This window comes from Clarias gariepinus, chromosome 6 (assembly GCF_024256425.1).
Source record: "Clarias gariepinus isolate MV-2021 ecotype Netherlands chromosome 6, CGAR_prim_01v2, whole genome shotgun sequence".
In the NCBI taxonomy this organism is placed as follows: Eukaryota; Metazoa; Chordata; class Actinopteri; order Siluriformes; family Clariidae; genus Clarias; species Clarias gariepinus.
Window position 1 is genome coordinate 30,380,900 of NC_071105.1, and position 12,653 is coordinate 30,393,552.

At 39.6% G+C, this 12,653-nt stretch overlaps 1 protein-coding gene across 1 annotated transcript in view; it reads left to right on the forward strand.

Moving 5' to 3' along the window:
* LOC128526433 (protein unc-80 homolog) overlaps positions 1-12,653 on the forward strand; it is a 50,325-nt gene that overhangs the window by 18,632 nt on the left and 19,040 nt on the right. Inside the window, exons 19-39 of the mRNA XM_053498263.1 lie at positions 1,503-1,609; positions 2,356-2,503; positions 2,912-3,084; positions 4,272-4,484; positions 5,013-5,148; positions 5,270-5,403; positions 5,868-6,048; positions 6,125-6,337; positions 6,523-6,620; positions 6,708-6,908; positions 7,376-7,483; positions 7,743-7,881; positions 8,592-8,773; positions 9,275-9,406; positions 10,177-10,363; positions 10,549-10,677; positions 10,811-10,954; positions 11,219-11,319; positions 11,443-11,529; positions 11,618-11,801; positions 11,929-12,023. Of these exons, the coding sequence (XP_053354238.1) occupies positions 1,503-1,609; positions 2,356-2,503; positions 2,912-3,084; positions 4,272-4,484; positions 5,013-5,148; positions 5,270-5,403; positions 5,868-6,048; positions 6,125-6,337; positions 6,523-6,620; positions 6,708-6,908; positions 7,376-7,483; positions 7,743-7,881; positions 8,592-8,773; positions 9,275-9,406; positions 10,177-10,363; positions 10,549-10,677; positions 10,811-10,954; positions 11,219-11,319; positions 11,443-11,529; positions 11,618-11,801; positions 11,929-12,023 (3,092 nt within the window). The remainder of the gene's footprint in view (positions 1-1,502; positions 1,610-2,355; positions 2,504-2,911; positions 3,085-4,271; positions 4,485-5,012; positions 5,149-5,269; positions 5,404-5,867; positions 6,049-6,124; positions 6,338-6,522; positions 6,621-6,707; positions 6,909-7,375; positions 7,484-7,742; positions 7,882-8,591; positions 8,774-9,274; positions 9,407-10,176; positions 10,364-10,548; positions 10,678-10,810; positions 10,955-11,218; positions 11,320-11,442; positions 11,530-11,617; positions 11,802-11,928; positions 12,024-12,653) is intronic.

Sequence of the window (12,653 nt, forward strand, 5' to 3'; positions counted from 1 at the left end):
TGTTATTGTACATTTTCTAGATTTGTATGTACAGTTGAGTCTTATTCTCTCTCATAATCTGTTATTTTCTGCTTCTTTTTTTTTTTCTTCTTCTTCTACTGCAAATCTTGCCACTATATGAGAAAACTGTGCTTTTGAGATATCTGAATTATGGTTGTCACGTAGCAGTGCACATACATAGAGAATAGGTTACGGTGCTTTACTTTTTGTTTATTATGCCAATCACACCGTAGCAACCAGCTGTATCATGATCAGTTACCCACCCTAGTACCTAGGTTCATGTTAAAACCTTATAGAAACACCATAGCAACTGCCTGGTACCACCTAGCAGCCACTTAGCAACAATGAGCAAACCTTAGCCAACCACTAACTACCCAAACTAGGATCATATCGAAACCTTCTAGAAACACCATCGTAACCACTGGGACCACATGACAGCCACCACTAAATACCCTAGCAAGTTTCCTTGGCAAACAACCAGCTATAACATTGTACCACCTGTTATATTATAGAAATCTCCCAGCAACCACCTGGGACACTACAGCAGCCAACAATCAACTGTCCAGCAAGAGTTTATATGATTACAATAAAATACACTTTTAGTTTTTTTTTTTTTTACTTCTACACATTAAAAACACTTTAACAATTGAGAAATTACAACTAAGCACTGTAATGTCATTTTTATGTGTCTAAGGCATTGTCAAGTCAACATCAAAGTGAACGTTTTCATGTTATACTGATTCACCATTGTTGTGTGTGACATGATGGAGACATGTCATGTTTCACTGCATAATCTTATAAGCCATGTGCACATTTCTGAGTCTAGAATACCAGTGCTTCATCTGGCAATCCAGGATTGTAAGACCTTATAACTTGTTTTTTAGCTGCTTATTTTAAATTTCAATGAAATTTAAGAATGATTTATTTGCACATGGCTTATGTGCCATTGCTGTACTGATCAGCCATTCTCATCAGTATTTTTGTGTTCTTTTTTTGTCGCCAGCATGCCGTAGGACTGTACGTCTTCCATTCACTCTCTCCGTACTACGTATGTGCTCATGTGTGTGTATATTCTGTGGTCATAGCAGATCACTGAATAAAGATTATATGTAATCTTTTTCATGTACATTAGATGTTTGTAAGCTCTGTGGTATGCTGTAAGCTCTTCGTGTGTGTGAAACGTGCTTTATAGTTGTTGTCCACACCACCTATGTGTGCATGTTATTCTTCCCCGCTTATCAACCCAGTTCATTTCCAGATCCATGTTGTTAATTTGCTCATTACTCGGGTATGAAGGTGTTTCTGCTTCAACTGAACCAATTTGTCATCTGAAACCACACACTGCCCAGACTGCTTTTTGTAGGTAGTGATTAAGCAAAGAAACAACATGATGGTGATGATATGTTAACAATACCTCCGTTTAATAAGTCAGGTGTTTTGTTTTAGATAACGCAATTTGTTTTTCTTTTGTTTGTTTGTTTACAACCTGACCACATGTGCAGGCAACTGGCTGAAGCGGTCATCTCTGTCTGGCCTGGCTGATGGTGTGGAGGATCTCTTGGATATCAGCTCAGTGGACAGACTTTCCTTCATCAGGCAGAGCTCCAAGGTGGGACATCATGTTGGCCTACAGAATTATGACCTATGGGTGTGTGTATGTGTGCAGTATTGTTAACTGCTGTAGAGCAAAAATAAACACACACACACACGGACACACACACTGCCTGACCCAAATAAAAATGACTTGGAAGAGCCTTGCACTGGATAATTACTGCAGTTATTGATATGCTTCAGCTACCAACAAGCTTCTCATTTCTTAACTAAACATGTCAGAAGACATCCTGTGTTTGTGGCAAAGATGTTATTCTGTTTTAGAAGTGTCAAATGATTGGTCTGCATCAAGAAAAGACAACGACTAAGGAGATCACTACTAAAATTTGGTCACCTGTAAAAGGCATAGTGGTTCAAGGAAGAAATGTTGTTGGGTCTAATGAGTCCTGATTTATCCAGTTCCATTACAAAAGCACTAATTGAAGAGTCGCTGTCATGAGCGCACAGCTTTTGCCTTGTTTAAATGTAAGTCCTAGTGTACTTCCCATAAAAACCTTTGGGTTATAAGTCTCAAGAGTTTCATAGACTAATGAGACTAAGGTTGTCTGCGGAGTGCGGAGAAATAAAAGACCTGCTCATGATTGACTTTATATCTCAGACTTTATACATTGTACATGTTGTTATTGTGCTACTGTTTAAGTTTTATCACCACCAGGATTTGTTTGTAAATCAGTTTGTAGAGGGATTTTTAAAAAAGTTTTGTTGGTAAAATGGAACTTGAGGCTCGCCATGTTGTCTTGCCAGGTAAAATTCACCAGTGCCGTCAAGCTGTCAGAAGGAAGTGCTGCAGAATACGGCCGGGAGGAGGAGGAGAACTTCTTCAAGAGGCTCGGTAAATGGCGGTCTGGTCGACGGAATCCATCCAAGCTTCACCACACAGAGGAGAAAGATGGTAGAACCTTGGGGTTTTTTCCCCTTGCCCGTCTATACCTCCACCACGTCTTCTGTGTTTGTGCCAGTCCGTGTCTTGTCCTGTGCTTTCAGTGCACTCACTGTTCTCTACCATCTTCCATGCCAACTCTGTGTGTGTGATTTTTATTTGTTTGTGCACCTCGATGGGAAGCTGTCTGGTAGCACAAGAACTGTGATTTTGTCTTTTTTGTCCTGGCTGTCCATGGCCTAATATTGACCACCAGAACAACCAGCTCTCAACAAGAGGTGCCTAAATGTGAAGTATTGGATGTTTACATAAGAGCATCATTAACTTATTTGTTCTAAAGGTAAAATCAAATGTAAAAAAAAAAAAAAAGACTTTCATTAGATTGTCATTGTACCTCTCATGTGGTTTTATCATCACCAGGATGCCCTGGATTTCCAGAGCGCTTGGCTTCAAACCACGAGGCAATAAAGAATAAGAACATAGTGAATCTGGGTGCCATCAGACAGGGCATGAAGAGGTTCCAGTTCCTCCTCAACTGCTGTGAGCCGGGCACCATCCCAGATGCCTCTATCCTGGCTGCTGCACTGGACCTGGTTTGCTCAAATTATCTTCTGTCATAGCATGACAGCTCTTAGGGTTTCCTTTTATCCCCCTTTTATTAGTACTGCAATTACCTTTGTATTCTGTTATACACCAAACCCGTAGGAGACTCTTAATGGTGGCAGACTGATCCTATTTATTGTCACATTTCCCTTTTTGTAACACTCTGCTAGGAAAGCTCTAAAATGCATTCAATCTTTTTAATTAATGTCATACAGAAAGTCTTATCACTTCACCCAGCTATTGTACTGGATCATCTAATATTAGAACTGTCCAGTCACTGGTATACTGCACTATACTGTACCTCTAAGCAGTACCTTCACATGTGTTTTTTGTGTGTGTAGACAATAACTCTTATATTGCAGTAGTTTTTCATTTTCCCACTAGCTGATCCACCCTAACAATTTCTTTATATAGTGACGTATTAAAAAATTCCATATTTTCTACCATACTCTACAATTACAAAGTAAAAAAAGGTGTTGGGACTGTTTTGTTAATTTAAATAAATATGTAATATCCCATTTACAGAAGTGTTAATGACACCTGCAAGTGCAGTCCTACTCCTACTCCTATCAGTCGTCTATTGGATGATTCCCATCTGTTTGTATAAGGTCTAATAGTAGATGGTGTACTGTATGTCAGAGTGAAAAAAAAAGCCATGACGTGAGAGAATCTTCTGTAGACCTGTGAGACAGGATTGTGTCAAGAAGCACATCTGGGTAAGGATACAAGAAAATTTTCTGCAGCATTAAAAGTGCCCAAGAGCACGGTAGCCTCCATCAGTCTCAAATGAAAGAGGTTTAGAGCAACAGTCTTCTCAGATCTGGCATCCAGTCAAACTGAGTAATTGGGGGTGAAGGACCTTGGGAGAGGTCATTAAAAAAAAAAAAATGTATTACCAAACTCACATTTTTACTTTGTTATTGTGGACTATTGCATGTTAAGGGAAAAGTCTTAGAATTTATCATTTATTGCCTTAAAATGATTATATAAGCATAATTATTAAGCAAACGTCATTTGATCTAGAGCATCTACACGCGCAAACGTAACCCAGTTATCTTCCTGAATTATTAAATAACTTTTTAATTTAATTTGTCTGGCACCAGGATTGTGTTTGTTTCCCCATGGCAGCAGCAGTCTGTTTATTTATTTTGTTTATTTGTTTATTTTTGGCCATCAGGAGGCTCCGGTGGTGGCGAGGGCATCTCTGTTTCTGGAGTGCGCTCGTTTCGTGCATCGCTGTAACCGTGGAAACTGGCCAGAATGGATGAAAGGTCACCATGTGAACATCACCAAGAGAGGGCTTTCGCGAGGACGCTCTCCTGTCGCTGGGAACAAGAGAAACAATAAGCTGCAGTGGAACGCAGCAAAGTATTTCTACCAGTGGGGTGATGTGAGTTATACTGTAATCATGAAATGTGTAATGAAATACCTAAATTAAATTAACCAGAGTGACAATAAACATGTGAATACTCCACAAGTTTATAAGGAAATAATGCACTTGGTTTAAAGAAAATTTTAATAAGTTGCAATTTATAAAACACTAAAGTAAGACGTAATAATGTAGAACAGACCTTCCCGAACATTAAAAAGGTGCAGCCCATTTTAACATCTGAAAATCTTCTACATGCCACTCAAAGGTTTAATCACAACCTGGATCAATACACAAGACAATTATGTAGTGTTTCCCTGTATATATTTTTGCTAAAGAATAACACATAATTCATAATTGTAATCTTATGTTTTGTTGTTTTCTTTATGTAAATATTTAATCCTAAAAAAATAAAAAAATCAATCAGGTATGTGACAATAACACAGGTTTATCAGGTATATCAGGTTTAGTTTAGTTTGCTTATACTAATCATTAAACTTCTTTAGATGTAAAGCTTGCCTAAAACTCATGTCATGTTTTCTCCTGAAGGCGATTGGTACTCGTCTGAGTGAGCTGTGTCACTCAGATAGCGAGAGTCCAGCTAACATCCTGGGCTTTATTTATGATGATGAGAGCAAAAGGAGGGCGAGGAAAGAGGATGAAGAGGAAGACTTCCTGGATGACAGTAAGAGAGACAACCATGGATAAAGCTCTAAAATAATTCTCAAGAGACATCATGCTACTCATCTTGCATTGCAATTCTGTGTTTGTTTACTTAATATTGATGGATTTGTGAATTTTCACAGGTACTGTAAACCCCACCAAATGCAGCTGTCCCTTTGCTCTAAAGATGTCTGCTTGTCAGCTGCTTTTAGAGATCACAACTTTCCTGAGAGAGACTTTTCCCTGCCTTCCACGCCCACGAACAGAGCCTCTAGTGGTCAGAATGTTTACTTATGTTTATGTGTACTTATGTGTACTGTATGTTTGACCAGATTCACCTTAAAACTCGAGCGTCAAATGATATTTTCACCAATTCCAGAAGAGGGTTGGATTATAAGGTTAAATGAAGTCACTCAGTGATTAAATACATTATATGGCCAAAGGTTTGTGAATGCTTGACCATCACACGCATCACACAACTGTTCCTACAATATGTTTGTGTGGTGTTGCATTCAATCCCAACGAACACATGATGGCGACCTGCTCTGCTGACATCAGTGACTGACGCAAAAATCTAGTGGAAACTCGTCCTAGAATAGTGGAGCTTATTATAATAGCAAAAGGGGGCCTAAATCATATGGCTGTGATTAATCAGGTGTCCATATACTTTTAGCCATATAGTATAGCACTGTAAATTTAGAAATATACAATGACTTTGCCAAAACTGCTTTAACATTACAGGATTTAGAGAGCTGTCGTCTGCGTCTGGACCCAGAGCTGGGTCGCCATCGCTACGAGAGGAAGATCAGCTTTGCTGGAATCTTAGACGATGAGGATGGTCATGATTCCCTGAACAGCAGTAGTCACACTATTAAGTCTGATGCAGGATGTGATGAAAAGAAATCATCACAAGAACCACTGGGTATGATGGTTTTGTGCTGATGAATCTGTCATGTTTCTTCATGTGCATACATTTGACTCTCAGCTGTATCCTTCAGCTCCCACCAGAAAGATCCGCATCGGAGGTTCTCGGCTGCTGCAGATCAAAGGGGCTAGGAGCTTCAAGGTGAAGAAAGGTGGTTCTTTGTCCTCCATCCGCAGAGCTGGCAGTCTGAAGAGCACCAAGATGTCTCGGCAGGACTCAGAGTCCGAGAACGACGCCGAGTCTGATCGTCTGCTGTCTCAGAGCAGAGACACAGTCACTGATATTGGTGAGCAAGTTTTCTTGATGAGTCTTTCTACAGTATATACTGAGTTGCACAGTGCAAATGACATGACGAAGTATAAGTTAATAATTTATTATTATAACTCATGATGCCCATGGTGTTTCTATGAACATTTTCAGTGAATTTCAAATTTTGCTGTTTTTTTCATGATCTTGTATATGTACGCTCAGGGAGCCCCTGGAGTGCCAGTGAGCCCAGCATTGAGCCCGAAGGTCCTGGAAGCACCAGTGGAGTGGATGACTACCACCGCAACATGTCATGGCTGCATGTAAGATCACACACACTGATTTGTAAATGGAGTGTCTGTATGTGTTTGTGTGCAGTTCAAAACACAATTATTTTTATCCTCTTCCAGATCATGATCCTACTGTGCAACCAGCAGAGTTTTATCTGCACCCATGTGGATTATTGCCACCCTCGCTGCTACCAGCGCCACAGCCGCTCCTGTACTCGCCTCGTCCGTGCCATCAAGCTGCTTTATGGAGAGACCGTCGATAGCCTGAGAGAGAATAGTTCCTGCAGTAGTTTTAGCAGCCGGGCCAAAAAGAGCAAAGAGGTGTAAAAAAAATACTGTTATTAAGTTGCACAACATTTCTAAATACTTTGATGTGAATTTCTAAAAAAAATATTTGGCACCAATGAGGTCTGCATCAATTTTTTTTCTGTCTAAACCCTGTCAAAACTGTTACCATAAATGTGTTAGTTTACTAAAGTTTAAAACATAGCTACTCTTAAACCGCATTCATATCATTCACAGGTCAGCATTTATGCGTAAAATTATCCGGCACCAATTTGAGCCTTCAAAACTCCTCAAATCTCTGAAGCTTCTTGTATAATCAGTCCAAACGTCTTTATATAATAATGTCTTTTTTTTTTTTTGCATGATAAACTAGCTGTAACGTTGCATTTTATGCCGACAGCATGAACCTTATGTCAGAGTAAAAACACAAAATTAACTGAACTAATCACAAAAAGGATCATTATTTTGATCTACTGTAAATCTTGACACTGCCTGTCTTTCAGTGCTCTGACAAGTCATGTCTGCGCACTCCATCTATGAAGAGACGTCCTAATGACAGCAATGCGGAGGGGAAGAAAGACACAGGGATGCTGAAGTATATTCGCACACAGGTGTGCCTTTGGGCAGTTTTAGAATGATGGTGCTTTTGACTGTCCCTCTCTCTTAATACAGCATTGCCATTTCAGCCAGAAAAAATGCATCACTGTTTAAACTGGAAATTTACATTAATAGTTGTCACCTGTGATGAGATGCTATAATGTATACAAACCCTAACCTTATCTAGTGAATATCCATGACTCGAGATTACCCATAGACCCATTGATTAGCTTTCCTATGCAAAAAAGATGTAAATATGTGTTGCATTTGCAGGTAATGAGTCTGTCACCAGCACCTCTATCCCTGCTTATAAAAGCAGCTCCTATACTGACAGAGGATATGTATGGAGACATTCAGCCAGCTGCATGGGAGCTGCTGCTTAGTGTCGATGAACACATGGCTGCTGCTGCAGGTCTGTTTCTGATCCTTCTACAATATTCCTACTACTAAAAATAACTTTTATAGCACAGAATGCTGTACAGAGGCAAAACTAAACCAGTGCATGCAGTAGGTGAAAATATACAAATTGCTTAGCTGTAAGAACAGAGGTATAACAGATAAAATATAATAAAACAATTATTATGCATGGAAGTTGAAACTGGACACCAGTGCATGGACGCTGGATTAATGAGTTTTAAATATCTGTAAATTATACTCTTATGCTCGAAAAGCTTTTTCCTTAGAAATGTTCAGTTTCTATGATTTTTTTTCTTTTAATGATATCATGGTCCTTGATTTTTTTTTGCTTTGATTTACACACCAATCGACCATATTATTAAAATCACAAAAAGGTTCAGAGTTCCTCCTGTACCACCAGGTGGCTCTGGTTTTGTTCCGTAAAATTGTTCTTTTTTTTTGTCTTAAGGAAGGTTCTCATCTGTTTTAAATGAGCAACGTGACGCTTAGAGGGGCTCATCCACTCACAGAGAGACACGCAGAAAACTTATTCTGTGTCTCAGTGTACTGTGAAACTATTCTGTAAAAGATGTTTTGATGCAGACGTTATTCAAACCACTTTTTTAGAACTTTAAGACTTTTTTAAAGTATTTGTACTGTACTCCTCGTCTGAACTTTTTCCTTCTCGCTTCCTCTCCCTGTCTTTCTCATCACACACACCTGCAGCGGCAATGTTCCTGCTGTGTGCAGTAAAAGTTCCTGATGCTGTCACTGAAATGATGATGGCTGAGTTTCAGCACCCGGAAGCAAGTCAGAGAATTAACTCAGTGCTCAAGTTCTACACTGTCTGGAGGTTCCGCTACCAGGTGTGGCCTCGTATGGAGGAGGGAGCACAACAGATCTTTAAGGTACAATGCAGTGATATAAAAGTCTCATTTGCAGTGAGGTGAAATGTTCTCCATGTGCTTGGTGGGCTTCTTCTGTGTAAGACAGAAGGGTAGGATAATTTGCATTTCCAGATTGCCTGTAATCTGTGAATAAGTGTGCGAGTGTGCTTGTGCCCTGTGATGGATTGCGTATCCCGCCTCATGTCCTAAGTTCCTTGTACACTAGGAGTGTCAAACTGGATCCAGAAAGGGCCATGTGGATGCATTCTCTCTTACCAACCCAGCAGAAGTGTGTTAAAATTAGTAATTCTTGGCTTCCAATGGACTATCAGAAATAGATAGCCAGGTTGGAATGAAAGCCTGCACACACATGGCCCCTAGCAGTACAGAGAGTGAAGGAGAGTGAGTTCAGAACTGCAATATAATACGCAAGATTTTACTAATAACATACAAACTGAAGGCTGTGGTTCTCAGAATTGTATTTCATACAAACACCCATTATTTGATTTCATGTTCCTACAGATTCCTCCACCTAGCATTAATTTCACTCTACCATCCCCTATTCTGGGGATGCCATGTGTACCCATGTTTGATCCACCATGGGTGCCATTGAACACTGGGACTGTTCCAGATGCAATCAGTGAAGATCAGTCTGTAAGTTTATAAGGCTGGTACTTAAACTATGTATTCATTCTGTCTGTCTGTCTGTCTGTCTGTCTGGCTGTCTGTCCATCTATTAACATACAATTGTTAAACATGAGCCTGGAAAGAACTTCATTACTGTAAACACTATTAGCAGATTGTAATTAAATACACATACACAAATAAATGCACTTAAAATTAAATAATCAAATCTGACTATTTCAAAAGAAAATGATTAACACCAGCTCAATGACCAAATGTAGTACTTAGTTCTGTTAGCAGATTACAAAATGTCATAATCATATTCATATAGCCGTTTTCCCTAACGCTGCAAAACAACCAAATTTGACAGCATAGAAGTTAATGGCACTCTGCAATGTTTTGAGTAAAGATGTATTGCTGCCTATAATTGAAATACTTTCAGTGACTTAAGTGACATAATATTGGCCCCTGCTTTTATCCCTTCATGATCGGTTGTAAACAAAAATAATAGCTGAGCCCTGAGCCAGACAGCGATGTTCACGGAGTTACTTCTTTTTCTTTTTTTTTATATCTTTAAAAGCGAAATATTATCAGAGACTGAAAAAAATATATAAAAACTGTGAAAAGTGTGCACTCCCACTACAGTCCCATATAAATAGTTAATGCAAAAATGTAAAAAATTATGAATATGTAAATAATGCATAATAGGTTCCCTTCAAATCTTATTGGGTCACATACCAACACTTCCTAAACCCTGTCATGGTATATCACTTTAATATGCTTCTGTGGTACACTCCCAGAAATCCTTCTCAGCTCGGGCCGTATCACGCTCACACCAGCGTGCCGAGCACATTCTAAAGAACATGCAGCAGGAGGATGAAAAGAGGAGACTGGGGCGTGAAGCCAGCATCATAACAGCCATTCCCATTGCTCAGGAGGCCTGTTACGAGCCCACCTGCAGCCCTCCACCCGAACAGGAGGAAGAGGGTTAGTTAATTATCTGTTTACCCACTAGTTTAATCAAGATGAGGAAATATACTGTAACCTGGGGCATTTTCTTTCATTACTGTTCTAAACTGCGATCAATAGTCTTATAAAATCAAACATGTGGCATGGAAGCTTAATCTTTATCTGTAATATGTAATCAGTAGTGATGTGTTCTGTGCCAACAGAAGATGTGTTAAATCTGGCATCTCGTCGTCTGTCTGTGAGCCCCTCTTGTGCCTCCAGCAACTCACACAGGAACTATTCATTCCGCCGCGGCTCAATGTGGTCAGTGCGCTCAGCAGTCAGTGCCGAAGGTTAGCAACTCATCGTCAGTGTGCAATAAATTAGTCAATAAAAAAAAAAACAATCAAATCTGAGCTGCATTTGTTATTGTACCGTAAAGAATGTGATTTACATAATTTTATCTTGTTGTATTTATTATTTCAGATGACGAAAACACTACAGAACACACACCAACACATCACATGTTGCAGCCACCTCAGGCTGTGTTCCCAGCATGCATCTGTGCTGCAGTGTTGCCTATAGTGCATCTAATGGAGGATGGAGACATTCGAGAAGATGGTGTTGCAGGTACATGGCTGCCTTACACAAACTTTTTTCTTTTACTTTTTTCTTTTTCATACTAAATATATGGACTAAGCAGAAACTGTGACATGACAAAAAGCATGTGAAGGTGCATGTGATAAAGGAACTTACAGTAGTTGATGGAGAAGTATTTCTGTACCATTCAGCTTATCTTAAGTTTAACTTACAGTACACATACTTGAGTTAGTCTCCAAAAAATGAACTTATAATGAATGAATGCTCACATCATTTTCATCACTGTGTATGTAGTTAGTGCCGTGGCTCAGCAGGTGCTGTGGAACTGTCTGATTGAAGACCCAGCTCTCGTTCTTCGGCACTTCCTAGAGAAATTAACAGTCAGTAACAGACAAGTAAGACATGATTACAATAATAACAGCATGTTTAGCAATGTCTTATCATATAATCATAATTTATCAAATTAAGATCATATACTTTGCACTTTAAGTGCCTAAGCAGGTTCATTGTCTTTTTAGGATGAGCTGATGTACATGCTAAGGAAGCTGCTCCTCAACATCGGGGATCTTCCTGCACAAACTTCACACATCCTCTTCAACTACCTGGTAAAAATCCAGTTGTTTACCTAAAATCTAGATAACCTTTAAGTTTAAAGTTTTAGAAATGTGAACACTGTTTATGCTTTTCACTCAGGTGGGTTTAATCATGTATTTTGTCCGGACACCATGTGAGTGGGGAATGGATGCCATCTCAGCTACACTGACCTTTCTGTGGGAGGTGGTGGGCTACGTGGAGGGCCTCTTCTTTAAAGACCTTAAACAGACCATGAAGAAAGAGCAGTGTGAAGTGAAACTGCTGGTCACTGCCTCTATGCCAGGTACAATGTTTGGTTGTTCTGCATAGGAAAGCAGATGGTGTCTGTAATAACATCCACACACAGTATCCTGGATTGGATTTTTGATGATTTTCTAAATATGATGCCTTGTCTGTGTATGTGTCTGTAGGAACAAAGACTCTGGTGGTTCATGGGCAGAATGAGTGTGATATTCCTACACAGCTACCAGTACATGAGGATACACAGTTTGAAGCCTTGCTCAAGGTAACTATTCGAGTTTTAGGTTAACTTCAAATTGTACATCATTAACGTTTTAATATATTCTCATACATTCAATTAAGCAATATCACAGTCATGGAAATGTTATTGTGGTGAATATCCTTCTAGCTAATCAAAACTGGCAGAACTGACTAACAGTAACTGTCAGAGCTGCTGATCAACTGTTAGTGACTGACAATTAGTGTAATGGGTGTCCTGAGAAACATACAACATGTACATTATATTTCCACTTATTCCACTTTAGAATATCAGCTAACTTCTGGGGTAAATCCCAAATACAATTAAATTACTTATACAGGAAAATTATTACCTTATATTATGGAAAAATACAGACAGGGGTGTGTCGATGACGTGAGGGAATCGCCACAAACCTGGAAGTAGAGCGCGAGCTAGGATTTCCAAAAGATTGTGAATCCATGAACGAAGGCAGATTATGCGCGATCGCGGCACCTGATCCTTGGTTAATTAATCCGGACAGAAAAGGGATCCTGAGTGTGATGTTGATACGCTCTTGCTCGCGGTTCGTTGACGTCTCCACAAGCACAAACACGCAGGTTGAGAAAGATAGCGTGACTGGAGGAGGAAGGGACAGACGGGGTTAAAAACCTGGGAGAT